General features: G+C 45.2%; 1 protein-coding gene across 1 annotated transcript in view; it reads left to right on the top strand.

The window, feature by feature from the left end:
• Window positions 1-17,804, top strand: part of LOC122944191 (complement receptor type 1-like) — a 380,940-nt gene that overhangs the window by 122,368 nt on the left and 240,768 nt on the right. The window contains exon 5 of the mRNA XM_044302417.1: window positions 3,154-3,333. Coding sequence (XP_044158352.1) covers window positions 3,154-3,333 — 180 coding nt within the window. The remainder of the gene's footprint in view (window positions 1-3,153; window positions 3,334-17,804) is intronic.

Raw genomic sequence — 17,804 nt, 5'->3', positions numbered from 1 at the left:
AGCTGGCGCCTCGCTTTGTTGGTCCCTTCCGAGTGCTTCGCAGGGTAAACCCGGTAGCCTATGCCCTTGCGCTTCCTCCTGGCATGCGGATCTCCAACGTGTTTCATGTCTCCCTGTTGAAGCCACTGGTGTGTAATCGTTTCACTTCCTCGGTTCCTCGGCCTCGTCCGGTCCAAGTGGGCAATCGTGAGGAGTATGAGGTGAGCAATATCCTGGACTCACGCTTGGTCCACGATCGGGTGCAGTTTTTGGTCCATTGGCGTGGTTATGGTCCAGAGGAGCGTTCCTGGGTTCCCTCCGCAGATGTCCATGCTCCTGCCTTGCTCCGAGCCTTCCACGCACGCTTCCCTCAGAAACCGTTCTTTACTCCGCGGAGGAGGGGCCCTTGAGGGGGAGGTACTGTCATGGTCTTACCTTCTTGCTGTTCTCCTTCGTTTGACATGTGCTGGCGGCCATCTTGGTTTCTGGGTTTCTTCTAGCCTCCCACCCTGCGGCTTCTCCTTCCCACTGGGAGGAGCTGGATGCCTAGCTCATATATATAGGAGGTCTGTGGCTTTAGTTCCTTGCTTGGTCCTCCTGTGTTCACATGCTTCTAAGACTGCTGCTGCTTCTGGTTCCTGATCCTGGCTTCGTCTGACTACCCTGCTGGTTCCTGATCCAGGCTTCGTCTGACTACCCTGCTGGTTCCTGATCCAGGCTTCGTCTGACTACCCTTCCGGTTCCTGACCTCTGGCTTCGCAAGACCCTGCTTTGGTTTTGCCATCCGTTTGGACTTTTGCCTTATGCTTGATTTTCAATAAAGCCTTCTTATTTCCACTTACCTTTTGTTGTACGTCTGGTTCATGGTTCCTTGACACACACCCAGCATATTCCTCCCAAGCTGACAAGTTACACTTATTATAAATTGTTACAACTTTGTGAGGTTACATTGTCCATACATATAACTTACATCAATTTAAACAGTATAACTTGAGGGACAAACCTATCCAAAATTCACTTTAATAGGTTCAGAGGTTCAAATGTTAGCATGGGCCATAATCCTGAGGCAAGAGGCTTTTAAACAGCCCCCTCCAAAACACCGTGGCGAGGTTGGTTTCGCCACAATGTCCTATTCTTGTCCGCAATTGCGGACAAGAATAGGCAGTTCTATGGGGGGTGGCGACCGGGTGTATTGCGGATTCTCAATACACTACAGACGTGTGAATGGACCCTTATTTATTGTGGACACTGGACAGCACTAAATAATGACAAATGAAAATTAAAGGTTTAAACCGTAGGTGTCCATGGCTTTATATATTATAATCACATAGGGTGTTGCATATGTTTCAATGTTTATTCCTTTCAGAAGATTTGTAGTCAGTTTATATGCCTCACTGGTTAACTTTGCATTCAGAACTGATGTGTCACACAGATCTAGTATACACTTTTACCCTAATTTGCATATAGTTCCAAAAAGCCAAAATGGCACAAAATGCAATGCAATCTGAAAGCAGCATGTTATAGGGCAGGAGGAGCTGAGCGGATTCATATATAGTTTTGTGGGAAAAGATTTAGTTAAACTTGTAATTTATACTTTTATATCTCTGCTTTTTCCACTTCCTGTGGAGAGCTGTCGGTACGGGAGGAGGGGCTACCAGTGATTGATAGCATTGTGTGTGTGCAGAGATAGCTGTCCGTCACTGATAACACCTCCTCCTGTACCGATAGCTGTTCATAGGAAATGGAAAAAGCTAAGATATAAAAGTATAAATTACAGGCTTTACTGAATGTTTTCCCACAAAACTATTTCTCATTCTGCTCAGCTCTTCCTGCTCTATAACATGGTGCTTGCAGATTGCACTGCATTTTGTTGTGACAAGTCCCCTTTAAGCTGAGGCAACTGACATTTTGTAGAAAGATTGTTTTATAATTTTAGCTATCTAAAAAAACATTAAGTTGTATGCACCTTTGTGCACTCTCGAGGACTGGATCTGTTACTTAGGTGCACATTTATTAAGATCTGTATTTTAGTCGTTCTTAATTAGGCCCTACTCTGGTGGTGGATCCGCTGGAGTTATGAAGAGGCGCCGGCCACTACTTACCTTCGACGTATCCACAGCCGCTTCTAAATGTAAAAAAGCTTCCGAGCTGTCTCACATTTAGACCCTTTTCTATGCCGGAAACAGGCTGGGTTTACACTTTCAGCTTTTAGAAAGCAGTTTTTGATGCCAAAGCCAGGAGCGGATTTGAAAAGACTCTGAGGGCAATTTATCAAAACTGGTGTAGAGAAAAAATGGCTTAGTTGCCCATTGCAACTAATTAGATTTCACTTTTAATTTTCTAAAGTAGCTCTGAAGATTAAAAGCAGTAATCTGGTTTGTAATCTGATGTGCAGCTAAGCCAGTTTTCTCTGCACTAGTTTTGATCCCCCTCAGTCTTTATACGTGTCCTCAGTTTAGAATTTGTTTCTGCCTTCAGGTTAAAGAACTGCATAAAGAACTTGAATGTGGAAACCAAGCCTCACCCACTTTACAGCTTCTTTCTCTTAGTAAATATCATCCTAGTCATTTCTAAGAAATTAACCTGCTGCTACTTTCACACTGCCGTTTCTGGGTCCGCCTGTTCAAGGCTCTCACAAGCGGCCCAAAACGGATCAGTTTAGCCCCAATGCATTCTGAATGGATAAGGATCCGTACAGAATGCATCAGTTTGGCTCCGTTCCGCCTCCATTCCGCTCTAAAGGCAGACACCAAAACGCTGCTTGCAGCGTTTTGGTGTCCGCCTGGCGATGTGGAGCCAAATGGATCCGTCCTGACTTACAATGTAAGTCAATGGGGACGGATCCGTTTACATTGACACAATATGGTGCAATTGTAAACGGATCCGTCCCCCATTGACTGTCAATGTAAGTCAGGACGGATCCGTTTGATTTACACTTTTTTTTTTTACAAAGTAATGCAGACGGATCCGTTCTGAACGGATACCAGCGTTTGCATTATAGGTGCGGATCCGTCTGTGCAGATACCAGACGGATCCACACCTAAACGCAGGTGTGAAAGTAGCCTCAGTGTGCTAACCACAAAAAAGCTATTAAGAAAGGATTCTATATTTATGTATATTGTATAATTTACCAACGCAATGTTTTATTTAATTGTTTATCTTAACCTTTGCTAGAAATACTGTGCAGTCCGTATGATCCTGTGGAAAAAGGAACATTGGTTGGAACGGAAACTCAATACAGATTTGGAGATAAAATCGATGTTCAATGTGAAGAAGGTTATGTTCTTCAAATAGAGCCCAGTAGGCGTCGGGAGTGCACAGCAAATGGCTGGTCTCCATCTACTCGCTGTGTTAGTAAGTACAGTTACACATGGTAAATTTGCTTGTAGTGTAAATCGTTTTGTTGCCGATGACTATTTCATAGCTACAGGCTAAGCTATAGATAAAGAAAGTTCTACCCACATTATATCAAAATATAAACAGTAAATAAATGTTATTTTTTTTATGTTAAGGGTTTTTTAAAGACTTTAATACTGATGACCTATACTCCTATTGATCAGAAAGGATAGGTCACCAGTATTAAAATTTTGGAAAACCCTTTTAAATTTAAACCTGTGTCGATCTCCAGATTCTGATAACAGTATTTTTCACTCAATAAGATGTTATTTAAAAAAAAAGTGGGAGCAAAATGGCAGTGCGTCTTACAGAACGAATACTTACGAGTAGGGATGAGCGAACTCGAACTGTATAGTTCGGGTTCGTACCGAATTTTGGGGTGTCCGTGACACAGACCCGAACCCGGACATTTTCGTAAAAGTCCGGGTTCGGGTTTGGTGTTCGTCGCTTTCTTGGCGCTTTTGTGACGCTTTCGTGGCGCTTTTTGAAAGGCTGCAAAGCAGCCAATCAACAAGCGTCATACTACTTGCCCCAAGAGGCCGTCACAGCCATGCCTACTATTGGCATGGCTGTGATTGGCCAGAGCACCATGTGACCCAGCCTCTATTTAAGCTGGAGTCACATAGCGCCGCCCGTCACTCTGCTCTGATTAGCGTAGGGAGAGGTTGCAGCTGCGACAGTAGGGCGAGATTAGGCAGATTCACTCCTCCAAAGGACTTGATTATTGTTCGATCTGCAGCTGTGGGTCATTGAGCTGCTGATACTCAATTGATCACTGTTTTTAGGCTGCCCAGACCGTTTGTCAGCCACTTTTTTCTGGGGTGATCGGCGGCCATTTTGTGTCTTGTGGTGCGCCAGCACAAGCTGCGACCAAGTGCATTTAACCCTCAATGGTGTGGTTGTTTTTTGGCTAAAGCCTACATCAGGGTGAAGCTGTCACACCAAGTGCATTTAACCAGCAATAGTCTGGTTATTTTTTAACCATATACTACATCAGGGGCAAGCTGCGCCTGTCACCAAGTGCATTTAAACCTCAATGGTGTGGTTGTTTTTTGGCTAAAGCCTACATCAGGGTGAAGCTGTCACACCAAGTGCATTTAACCAGCAATAGTCTGGTTATTTTTTGGCCATATACTACATCAGGGGCAAGCTGCGCCCGTCACCAAGTGCATTTAACCCTCAGTAGTGTGGTTGGTCAAGCTGTCACACCAAGTGCATTTAACCAGCAATAGTCTGTTCATTTTTTGGCCATATACTACATCAGGGGCAAGCTGCGCCTGTCACCAAGTGCATTTAACCCTCAGTAGTGTGGTTGGTCAATCTGTCACACCAAGTGCATTTAACCAGCAATAGTCTGTTCATTTTTTGGCCATATACTACATCAGGGGCAAGCTGCGCCCGTCACCAAGTGCATTTAACCCTCAGTAGTGTGGTTGGTCAAGCTGTCACACCAAGTGCATTTAACCAGCAATAGTGTGGTTATTTTTTGGCCATATCCCAGTCTAATTCTGTCAGTAAATCCATACCGGTCACCCAGCGCCTAAATACTAGGCCTCAAATTTATATCCCGCTAAATCTGTCGTTACCGCTGAACTGTTGTGGCTGGGCAAGTTATTTAGTGTCCGTCAAAGCACATTTTTTGTTCTGGGTTGAAATACAATTCCCAATTTAGCAATTTCATAATTTAGTGGTTTCTGCTGTATAAGAGCTATTTGAAATCTATCCCTAAAAGGGTATATAATATTCAAGGTGCACATAGGGTCATTCAGAATAACTTCACACACACGCTACTGTGCATTTCCAAGTCTAATTCTGCCAGTAAATCTATACAGGTCACCCAGCGCCTAAATACTAGGCCTCAAATTTATATTCAGCTGAATTTTAATACAATACGTTGGGCCAAATAATATTTTTGTTGTTGTGGTGAACGATAACAATGAGGAAAACATCTATTAAGGGACGTGGACGTGGACATGGTCGTGATGGTGTTAGTGGACCCTCTGGTGCTGGGAGAGGACGTGGCCGTTCTGCCTCATCCACACGTCCTAGTGTACCAACTACCTCAGGTCCCAGTAGCCGCCAGAATTTACAGCGATATTTGGTGGGGCCCAATGCCGTTCTAAGGATGATAAGGCCTGAGCAGGTACAGGCATTAGTCAATTGGGTGGCCGACAGTGGATCCAGCACGTTCACATTATCTCCCACCCAGTCTTCTGCAGAAAGCGCACAGATGGCGCCTGAAAACCAACCCCATCAGTCTGTCACATCACCCTCATGCATATCAGGGAAACTGTCTGAGCCTCAAGTTATGCAGCAGTCTCTTATGCTGTTTGAAGACTCTGCTAGCAGGGTTTCCCAAGGGCATCCATCTAGCCCTTCCCCAGCGGTGGAAGACATAGACTGCACTGACGCACAACCACTTATGTTTCCTGATGATGAAGACATGGGAATACCACCTCAGCATGTCTCTGATGATGATGATGAAACACAGGTGCCAACTGATGCGTCTTTCTGCAGTGTGCAGACTGAACAGGAGGTCAGGGATCAAGACTGGGTGGAAGACGATGCAGGGGACGATGAGGTCCTAGACCCCACATGGAATGAAGGTCGTGCCACTGACTTTCACAGTTCGGAGGAAGAGGCAATGGTGAGACCGAGCCAACAGCGTAGCAAAAGAGGGAGCAGTGGGCAAAAGCAGAACACCCGCCGCCAAGAGACTCCGCCTGCTACTGACCGCCGCCATCTGGGACCGAGCACCCCAAAGGCAGCTTCAAGGAGTTCCCTGGCATGGCACTTCTTCAAACAATGTGCTGACGACAAGACCCGAGTGGTTTGCACGCTGTGCCATCAGAGCCTGAAGCGAGGCATTAACGTTCTGAACCTGAGCACAACCTGCATGACCAGGCACCTGCATGCAAAGCATGAACTGCAGTGGAGTAAACACCTTAAAACCAAGGAAGTCACTCAGGCTCCCCCTGCTACCTCTTCTGCTGCTGCCGCCTCGGCCTCTTCTGCTGCTGCCGCCTCGGCCTCTTCCTCCGCCTCTGGAGGAACGTTGGCACCTGCAGAAGAGACCCCCAGATCTGAAGAGTTGCAGCGCTGTCTGGTGGAGGAGAGTTAAGTTCATTTATTGTTTTATGTCTGATCTGGATCTGCGGCTGGCTGTAACAGTGGAGCCCTGTGTGCATGATAAGAACTCAGCCCCAGGATAGGAGGACACAAGATACATTGGTATTGGGAGAAAAGTACCTCCTTCAGGACTCCACTGTGGCCATTCACTCCTTGGTAAGTTGCTCTACATTGTGGTCTCCTTCAACTTATCATTTTACTGCCTGCAAAGCAATCAATAATCAATTGCTTGGAATTTAGGATACAAATGTTTAATAAGAGATACATTGTGATCTTTGTATGTATAATATTTACACAGTATTTCCAAATTTGAAGCCCACCTTCAGTTTTACCTAGGGCCACACTGTTGTCTAAAACCATCCTTGCCAATCCCTGTCCTTATCAGTCTCCACCCTTCCTCCTGTTTGTTTAGTTGAATGCCAAGCTGTCACGGAAGGTGTACAGGAAACAAGACAATACAAAATGAATATATGACTCACTGGATCCAAAACTAAGGAGCAAAAAGGGAGACCCCTGCATAAGACCTGGCACTCTCCCTGACTGCTCAGCCTATGCGAACATCCCAATGGTAGATGATCGCATATCCTCGTACCTCGACTGTATAACACCTGAACACCCTACAATAGTGGGGACACGACCACCGGCTCCCTACACTAGACACGGAGGGAGTCAGGGTCACCTGGGATCCAGCAAACAGAAAATGAATGTACAACACTTATCTTGTAGAAGACTGGGAAATAGGATCAGCATGCACACACACTCCAGGAAGTTGTATAAACCGCACACTAATGCATTATGGGGAGGAATTTAAAGGGATGCAATCAGTCCAAGTACATGACAGCTGAGAGAGGCTAACGAGATGAGGAACTGAAAACCAAAACAAAGGAAGATCAAGGAGGAGGTTCTGAAAGGCATCTGTCAGAGCTTCTCAGATGTCTGGTGGTGACAGTACCCCTCCCTCTACGAGTGGACTCCGGACACTCAGAGCCCACCTTCTCAGGATGGGACCTATAGGAAACCCTGATGAGACGAGTGGCCTTAATGTCCGTCACTGGGACCCACATCCTCTCCTCAGGACCATAACCCTCCCAATGAACGAGGTACTGGAGAGAACCGCGGACAACAAGAGAATCCACAATCCTAGAGACCTGAAATTCAAGATTACCATCAATCAAAATCGGAGGAGGAGGCAAAGGCGAGGGTACAATGGGTTGAACATAAGGTTTTAATAAGGACTTATGAAAAACATTATGGATCTTCCAAGTCTGAGGAAGATCAAGACGGTAGGCAACAGGATTGATGACAGACAGGATTTTGTAAGGCCCAATAAACTTAGGACCCAACTTCCAGGAGGGAACCTTCAATTTGATATTCTTGGTAGACAACCACACCAGATCACCAACATTCAGGTCCGGACCAGGCACACGTCTCTTATCTGCCACACGCTTATATCTCTCACTCATGCTCTTTAGATTATCCTGAATCTTTTGCCAAATAGTTGACAAAGACGAGGAGAATCTGTCCTCATGAGGTAAACCAGAAGACCCCTCTCCCGAGAATGTCCCAAATTGCGGATGAAACCCATATGCACCAAAAAATGGTGACTTATCAGAGGACTCCTGACGACGGTTATTTAACCACTTCAACCCCGCTAGCTGAAACCCCCTTAATGACCAGGCCACTTTTTACACTTCTGCACTACACTACTTTCACCGTTTATCGCTCGGTCATGCAACTTACCACCCAAAATAATTTTACCTCCTTTTCTTCTCACTAATAGAGCTTTCATTTGGTGGTATTTCATTGCTGCTGACATTTTTACTTTTTTTGTTATTAATCGAAATTTAACTATTTTTTTGCAAAAAAATGACATTTTTCACTTTCAGCTGTAAAATTTTGCCAAAAAAACGACATCCATATGTAAATTTTTCGCTAAATTTATTGTTCTACATGTCTTTGATAAAAAAAATATGTTTCGGCAAAAAAAAATGGTTTGGGTAAAAGTTATAGCGTTTACAAACTATGGTACAAAAATGTGAATTTCCGCTTTTTGAAGCAGCTCTGACTTTCTGAGCACCTGTCATGTTTCCTGAGGTTCTACAATGCCCAAACAGTAGAAAACCCCCATAAATGACCCCATTTCGGAAAGTAGACACCCTAAGGTATTCGCTGATGGGCATAGTGAGTTAATAGAACTTTTTATTTTTTGTCACAAGTTACCGGAAAATGATGATTTTTTTATTTTTTTATTTTTTCCTTACAAAGTCTCATATTCCACTAACTTGCGACAAAAAATAAAAAATTCTAGGAACTCGCCATGCCCCTCACGGAATACCTTGGGGTGTCTTCTTTCCAAAATGGGGTCATTTGTGGCGTAGTTATACTGCCTTGGCAATTTAGGGGCCCAAATGTGTGAGAAGTACTTTGCAATCAAAATGTGTAAAAAATGGCCTGCGAAATCCGAAAGGTGCACTTTGGAATATGTGCCCCTTTGCCCACCTGGGCTGCAAAAAAGTGTCACACATCTGGTATTGCCGTACTCAGGAGAAGTTGGGGAATGTGTTTTGGGGTGTCATTTTCCATATAACCATGCTGGGTGGGAGAAATATCTTGGCAAATGACAACTTTTCAATTTTTTTTATACAAAGTTGGCATTTGACCAAGATATTTCTCTCACCCAGCATGGGTATATGTAAAATGACACCCCAAAACACATTCCCCAACTTCTCCTGAGTACGGCGATACCAGATGTGCGACACTTTTTTGCAGCCTAGATGCGCAAAGGTGCCCAAATTCCTTTTAGGGGGGCATTTTTAGACATTTGGATCCCAGACTTCTTCTCACGCTTTAGGGCCCCTAAAAAGCCAGGGCAGTATAAATACCCCACATGTGACCCCACTTTGGAAAGAAGACACCCCAAGGTATTCAATGAGGGGCCTGGCGAGTTCATAGAAATTTATTTTTTTGGCATAAGTTAGCGGAAATTGATTTTTTTGTTGTTTTTTTCTCACAAAGTCTCACTTTCCGCTAACTTGGGACAAAAATTTAAATCTTTCATGGACTCAATATGTCCCTCAGCGAATACCTTGGGGTGTCTTCTTTCCAAAATGGGGTCAGTTGTGGGGTGTTTGTACTGCCCTGGCATTTGAGGGTCTCTGCAATCATTACATGTATGGCCAGCATTAGAAGTTTCTGCTATTCTCCTTATATTGAGCATACAGGTAATAAGATTTTTTTTTCCGTTCAGCCTCTGGGCTGAAAGAAAAAAATGAACGGCACAGAAAACGCAGCGCAATAATTTGATTAACTTTGGAACAGAACATATTAACTTTAACTTTTTGAACTAAACATTAACCTTTTTGCTTACTGGTGTTTTTTTTTTACCTTTATAGAACAAACCTCTCCTTCCCCATGGGTCAATGTGCAAAGCGCAAATCGCCCAAAGATGTGGCGAAGTGCGTTATGCACTTTGTCCCAGGTGAAAGGAGACATTTGCAGCAGCTGTGAGTGAATGGGCCCTAATAGCCCTGTGTGCCTGTCCTGGTGAGATGTGATCCCTATGCTAGGTGTACCTGTCTGTGGTACTTCCGGAAACACTCCCCTAATCATAGGGCAGGGTGGTCAGGACAGTCAGGACAGAAATAGCGGGTGTCACGCCTTATTCCACTCCTGCTACAGACACAACTTCTTTTTCGGGGTGACGGTTGGGTTGAGGTACCAGCAACGACATTGGGGAAATGTCGCTCGTGTAGACGGCTAACTACACTGGTGGATGGGGCCACGAAACCTCCTGGGTACAGGAGGCTCTCGATAATCTCTTCCTGAAATTTGAGGAAGGATCATGTTCTCCCAGCCTTACTGTAGAGAACAAAACTATTATACAGAGCCAATTGAATCAAATATACAGACACCTTCTTATACCAGCGTCTGGTTCTGCAGGAAACTAAATACGGAGACAACATCTGGTCATTGAAGTCCACCCCTCCCATGTGAAGGTTATAGTCGTGGACTGAGAGGGGCTTTTCAATGACACGGGTTGCTCGCTCAATTTGTATTGTCGTGTCTGCGTGAATGGAGGAGAGCATGTAAACGTCACGCTTGTCTCTCCATTTCACCGTGAGCAGTTCTTCGTTACACAATGCGGCCCTCTGCCCCCTTGCAAGATGGGTGCTAACGAGCCGTTGGGGGAAGCCCGCGCGACTACTTCGCGCGGTGCCACAGGCGCCAATCCGTTCTAGAAACAAATGCCTAAAGAGGGACACACTTGTGTAGAAATTGTCCACATAAAGATGGTACCCCTTGCCGAATAAGGGTTACACCAAGTCCCAGACTATCTTCCCACTGCTCCCCAGGTAGTCAGGGCAACCGACCGGCTCCAGGGTCTGATCTTTTCCCTCATAGACACGAAATTTGTGGGTATAGCCTGTGGCCCTTTCACAGAGCTTATACAATTTGACCCCATACTGGGCGCGCTTGCTTGGGATGTATTGTTTGAAGCCAAGGCGCCCGGTAAAATGTATTAGGGACTCGTCTACGCAGATGTTTTGCTCTGGGGTATACAAATCTGCAAATTTCTGGTTGAAATGGTCTATGAGGGGCCGAATTTTGTGGAGCCGGTCAAAAGCTGGGTGGCCTCTGGGACGGGAGGCGGTGTTGTCGCTAAAGTGCAGGAAACGCAGGGTGGTCTCAAATCATGTCCTGGACATAGCAGCAGAGAACATGGGCATGTGATGAATTGGGTTCGTGGACCAATATGACCGCAATTCATGCTTTTTAGTTAGACCCATGTTGAGGAGAAGGCCCAAATTTTTTTTCTGAAACTTGGACTGGTTTCCACCGGAAATGCTGGGCATAAAAGCTTCCTGGGTTGGCGGTTATAAATTGTGTGGCATACCGATTTGTTTCTGCCACAACTAAGTCTAAGAGCTCCGCAGTCAAGAACAGCTCAAAAAATCCCAGGGCCAAACCGATCTGAGCTGTCTCAACCCGAACTCCAGACTGGGTGGTGAAAGGGGGAACTACAGGTGCGGCTGAAGTTGGGGGCTGCCAATCAGGGTTTGCCAGCACCTCAGGGATTCTAGGGGCTCTACGGGCACGTCTTTGCGGTAGCTGCGACGGGGTCACTACTGCACGTGCCACCCTACCAGCTTCAACTGCCCTTCTGGTGCTCGCTACTTCACTATGTTCTACGGCAGTGCTGGTACTAGGTCCAGGAAGGGCTGCGCTGCTGGTGTATGCCTCACCACGTAATCCGACAGCACCAGCCCCACTCTGCTGCTCTTGAAGCGGATCCTGCGCAACCTGCGGTCTAGCGACACGGGGCCGGGTACGCCTGGTGCTATCGGGGACCTCAGCCTCCTCATCCGAACTTTGGGTCAGAGAGCCACTGCTTTCTACAGGTTTGTAGTCTGACCCGCTAGATTCATCAGATGAGGGTTCCCATTCCTCATCCGACTGGGTCAGAAGCCTGTAGGCCTCTTCAAAAGAATACCCCCCGTTTGACATTTGGGCAACTAAATTTAGGGTATACCCAAGAAAAAAAGCAAGCCTGTCTTACAAATGGGAGGCTAGCGAAGTACCTGAGGCCGCTGCGGTTGATAAAAAATATCAAAACTGATTTTTTTTATCGCCGCAGCGCATGTAAAGTGAATGTGCAGTGATCAAAAAAAAATATTTTTTGTCACTGCGGTGGGGCGGGCGTGGGTGAACGCACGTGTGGGCGACCGATCAGGCCTGATCGGGCAAACACTGCGTTTTGGGTGGAGGGCGAACTAAAGTGACACTAATACAATTATAGATCTGACCGTGATCAGTTTTGATCACTTCCAGATACTATAAAAGTACAAATGCTGATTAGCGATACGCTAATCAGCGAATAAGGGACTGCGGTGCGGTGGGCTGGGCGCTAACTGATCCCTAAACTACCTAACCAAGGGGCCTAAACTATCCTAAAACCAAACAGTCAATACCAGTGAAAGAAAAAAGTGACAGTTTGCACTGATCACTTTTTTCCTTTCACTAGTGATTGACAGGGGCGATCAAAGGGGTGATCAAAGGGTTAATTGGGGTTCAGGGGGGTGATCTGGGGCTAGTATGTGGTGTGTGGTGTGTGGTGTTTGGTGTACTCACTGTGAAGCCTGCTCCTCTGCTGGATCCAACCGACGAAAAGGACCAGCAGAGGAGCAGGGCAGCCATATAACAGATCATATTTACTAATATGATCTGCTATGTGGCTTCTGATTGGATTTTTTAAAAATCAGCAACCTGCCAGCAGCGATCATTGGCTGGCAGGTTGCTGACGAAATGCTCATGTAACTTTTGCCGGCCCACGATGCGCATGCGCGGCCGGCTGTGACCGAAATCTCGCGTCTCGCGAGATGTCGCACGGATGCGTCCAGGAGGAGTAAATCAACCACCTCCCGGACGCATCCGTGCGTTAGGCGGTCGGGAGGTGGTTAAAGCAAACTCAGTAAGGGACAAAAAAGAACACCAATCCTCCTGATTCTCCGCCACAAAACAGCGCAGATATGTCTCCAGATTCTGATTGACGCGCTCTGTCTGGCCATTCGACTGCGGGTGGAAAGCAGAAGAGAATGACAACCGAACCCCCAAGCGAGAACAGAAAGCCTTCCAGAATCTGGAAACAAACTGCGTGCCCCCTATCAGAGACTATGTCTGAAGGAATACCATGCAATTTGACAATGTGATCAATAAATGCCTGCGCCAGCGTCTTGGCATTGGGCAAGCCAGGAAAACGGATAAAATGCACCATTTTGCTAAAATGGTCCACCACCACCAGAATCACAGTCTTCCCCGAGGAACGAGGCAGGTCCGTTATAAAGTCCATGGACAGATGTGTCCAAGGACAGGAAGGAATGGGTAAGGGAAGGAGAGGACCTGATGGCCGTGAATGAGGGACTTTGGCACGAGTGTAAGTCTCGCAGGCTGCCACAAAACCCTCAACCCACTTACGAAGCGCAGGCCACCAGAATCTCCGAGCGATGAGATCCACTGTGGCCCTTGCCCCCGGGTGCCCAGCAAGGACAGTATCGTGGCGTTCCTTAAAAATCTTGTGTCTTAAAGCGAGAGGCACAAACAACCTCCCAGGAGGACAAAGATCAGGAGCCTCTGACTGGGCTACCTGCACCTCTGCCTCCAATTCAGGATAAAGAGCAGAGACCACCACACCTTCAGCCAAAATGGGACCCGGGTCTTCAAAATTCCCACTTCCCGGAAAACAACGTGACAGGGCATCTGCCTTCACATTCTTAACCCCAGGGCGGAACGTGACAACAAAATTAAACCTTGAAAAGAACAAAGACCATCTGGCCTGTCTCGGGTTCATACGCTTGGCTGACTCCAATTAGGCCCGATTTTTATGGTCAGTAAACACGGTAATAGGGTGTCTAGCCAATGGCGCCATTCCTCAAAAGCCAACAACTCCCTATCTCCCACATCGTAATTTCTCTCTGCGGAGGAGAGTTTCTTCGAGAAAAAGGCACATGGTCGCCATTTGAGACAAGACCGCACCCACACCCACCTCAGAAGCATGAACCTCAACTATGAAGGGTAGAGAAATATCAGGTTGTACCAAGATGGGAGCGGAAGCAAAACTCTCCTTCATATTAGAAAAGGCCTTACGCGCCTCTACAGACCAGGAAGAAAAATCTACCCCCTTTCTGGTCATATCAGTGAGTGGTTTAACAGAGGAATAATTAAAAAAATAAACTTCCTGTAATAATTGGCAAAGCCCAAAAAACGCATCAGCGCCTTCTGATTCTCAGGAAGCTCCCACTCAAGCTCAGCGCGGACCTTCTCGGGGTCCATGTGAAAACCAGAAGCGGAGAGAAGAAACCCCAGAAATTGAATTTCTGGAACCGCAAACACAAATTTTTCCAGTTTTGCGTATAATTTATTCTCCCGCAGGATGAGCAAGACCTGACGTAAGTGTTCTTTATGAGTTTTGAAATCAGGAGAAAAAAATCTAAATGTCATCCAAATACACTAATACAAATTTTCCCATTAAATGATAAAAAATGCTGTTCACGAAATGCTGAAAAACGGCTGGGGCATTCATCAAACCAAAAGGCATAACCAAATTCTCAAAATGGCCCTCAGGGGTATTGAAGGCCGTCTTCCATTCGTCCCCTTCTCTGACCCTGACCAGGTTGTATGCCCCTCTTAGATCTAATTTGGAAAATACTTTAGCCCCAACAATCTGGTTAAACAGGTCCGGGATCAGAGGAAGCGGATAAAGGGTCATGAATAGTGATACTGTTCTGCTCCCTGAAATCCAGACAAGGTCTTAAACAACCAACTTTTTTCTTAAAGAAAAAAACAGCGGCAACAGGTGACTTCGAGGGTCGTATGTGTCCTTTTCTCAGACTCTGAGATATAAGCACGCATAGTGACCCTTTCAGGTTGGGAGAGATTGTATAAACGAGATTTAGGCAGCTTGGCGCCTGGGATGAGATTAATAGGGCAATCGTACTCCCTGTGCAGGGGCAAATCCTGAACTCCACTCTCAGAGAAGACATCTGAAAATTCTGAGAGAAAAGATGGTACAGTCTTAGTAGAAACATCAGAAACAGATGTCGTGAGGCAAGTCTCTCTGCAAAAGTCACTCCAACACAAGAGGAGTAGGTAATCCGCTAAGGACGAAACATGACACATCCTCAACATGAGCATCACTCACAACGGATATTGTGAACTATGCCCTTTAACCACTTCAGCCCCGCTAGGTGAAACCCCCTTCATGACCAGAGCACTTTTTACACTTCGGCACTACACTACTTTCACCGTTTATCGCTCGGTCATGCAACTTACCATACAAATGAATTTTACCTCCTTTTCTTCTCACTAATGGAGCTTTCATTTGGTGGTATTTCATTGCTGCTGGCATTTTTACTTTTTTTGTTATTAATCAAAATGTAACGATTTTTTTGCAAAAAAATGACTTTTCACTTTCAGCTGTAAAATTTTGCAAAAAAAACAACATCCATATATAAATTTTTCGCCAAATTTATTGTTCTACATGTCTTTTATAAAAAAAAAATGTTTGGGCAAAAGTTATAGCATTTACAAACTATGGTACAAAAATGTGAATTTCCGCTTTTTGAAACAGCTCTGACTTTCTGAGCACCTGTCATGATTCCTGAGGTTCTACAATGCCCAAACAGTAGAAAACCCCCACAAATGACCCCATTTCGGAAAGTAGACACCCTAAGGTATTCGCTGATGGGCATAGTGAGTTCATAGAACTTTTTATTTTTTGTCACAAGTTAGCGGAAAATGATGATTATTTTATTTTTTTTATTTTTTCTTACAAAGTCTCATATTCCACTAACTTGCAACAAAAAATAAAAAATTCTAGGAACTCACCATGCCCCTCACGGAATACCTTGGGTGTCTTCTTTCCAAAATGGGGTCACTTGTGGCGTAGTTATACTGCCCTGGCAATTTAGGGGCCCATATGTGTGAGAAGTACTTTGCAATCAAAATCTGTAAAAAATGACCGGTGAAATCCGAAAGGTGCACTTTGGAATATGTGCCCCTTTGCCCACCTTGGCAGCAAAAAAGTGTGACACATCTGGTATCGCCGTACTCAGGAGAAGTTGGGGAATGTGTTTTGGGGTGTCATTTTACATATACCCATGCTGGGTGAGAAAAATATCTTGGTCAAATGCCAACTTTGTATAAAAAAATGGGAAAAGTTGTCTTTTGCCAAGATATTTTTCTCATCCAGCATGGGTATATGTAAAATGACACCCCAAAACACATTCCCCAACTTCTCCTGAGTACGGCGATACCAGATGTGTCACACTTTTTTGCTGCCAAGGTGGGCAAAGGGGCACATATTCCAAAGTGCACCTTTCAGATTTTGCAGGCCATTTTTTACACATTTTGATTGCAAGGTACTTCTCACACATTTGGGCCCCTAAATTGCCAGGGCAGTATAACTACGCCACAAGTGACCCCATTTTGGAAAGAAGACACCCCAAGGTATTCCGTGAGGGGCACTGCGAGTTCCTAGAATTTTTTATTTTTTGTCACAAGTTAGCGGAAAATGATGATTTTTTTTTCTTCTCTTTTTTCCTTACAAAGTCTCATATTCCACTAACTTGCGACAAAAAATAAAAAAAAATTCTAGGAACTCGCCATGCCCCTCACGGAATACCTTGGGGTGTCTTCTTTCCAAAATGGGGTCACTTGTGGCGTAGTTATACTGCCCTGGCAATTTAGGGGCCCATATGTGTGAGAAGTACTTTGCAATCAAAATCTGTAAAAAATGACCGGTGAAATCCGAAAGGTGCACTTTGGAATATGTGCCCCTTTGCCCACCTTGGCATCAAAAAAGTGTCACACATCTGGTATCGCCGTACTCAGGAGAAGTTGGGGAATGTGTTTTGGGGTGTCATTTTACATATACCCATGCTGGGTGAGAGAAATATCTTGGCAAAGACAACTTTTCCCATTTTTTCATACAAAGTTGGCATTTGACCAAGATATTTTTCTCACCCAGCATGGGTATATGTAAAATGACACCCCGAAACACATTCCCCCAACTTCTCCTGAGTACGGCGATACCAGATGTGTGACACTTTTTTGCAGCCTAGATGCGCAAAGGGGCCCAAATTCCTTTTAGGAGGGCATTTTTAGACATTTGGATCCCAGACTTCTTCTCACGCTTTAGGGCCCCTAAAAAGCCAGGGCAGTATAAATACCCCACATGTGACCCCACTTTGGAAAGAAGACACCCCAAGGTATCCAATGAGGGGCCTGGCAAGTTCATAGAATTTTTTTTTTTTTTTGCATAAGTTAGCGGAAATTGATTTTGATTTTTTTTTTCTCACAAAGTCTCACTTTCCGCTAACTTGGGACAAAAATTTAAATCTTTCATGGACTCAATATGTCCCTCAGCGAATACCTTGGGGTGTCTTCTTTCCAAAATGGGGTCAGTTGTGGGGTGTTTGTACTGCCCTGGCATTTGAGGGTCTCTGCAATCATTACATGTATGGCCAGCATTAGAAGTTTCTGCTATTCTCCTTATATTGAGCATACAGGTAATAAGATTTTTTTTTCCGTTCAGCCTCTGGGCTGAAAGAAAAAAATGAACGGCACAGATTTCTTCATTCGCATCGATCAATGTGGATGAAAAAATCTCTGCCAAAAAAAAAAAAATGGAGGGGAAAGGCGTCTGCCAGGACATAGGAGCTCCGCCCTACATCCATACCCACTTAGCTCGTATGCCCTGGCAAACCAGATTTCTCCATTCACATCAATCGATGTGGATGAATAAA

Source organism: Bufo gargarizans, chromosome 7 (genome assembly GCF_014858855.1).
Source record: "Bufo gargarizans isolate SCDJY-AF-19 chromosome 7, ASM1485885v1, whole genome shotgun sequence".
In the NCBI taxonomy this organism is placed as follows: domain Eukaryota; kingdom Metazoa; phylum Chordata; class Amphibia; order Anura; family Bufonidae; genus Bufo; species Bufo gargarizans.
Note: the sequence above shows the minus strand (reverse complement) of the source record. Positions and strands in the feature narration are given on the sequence as shown.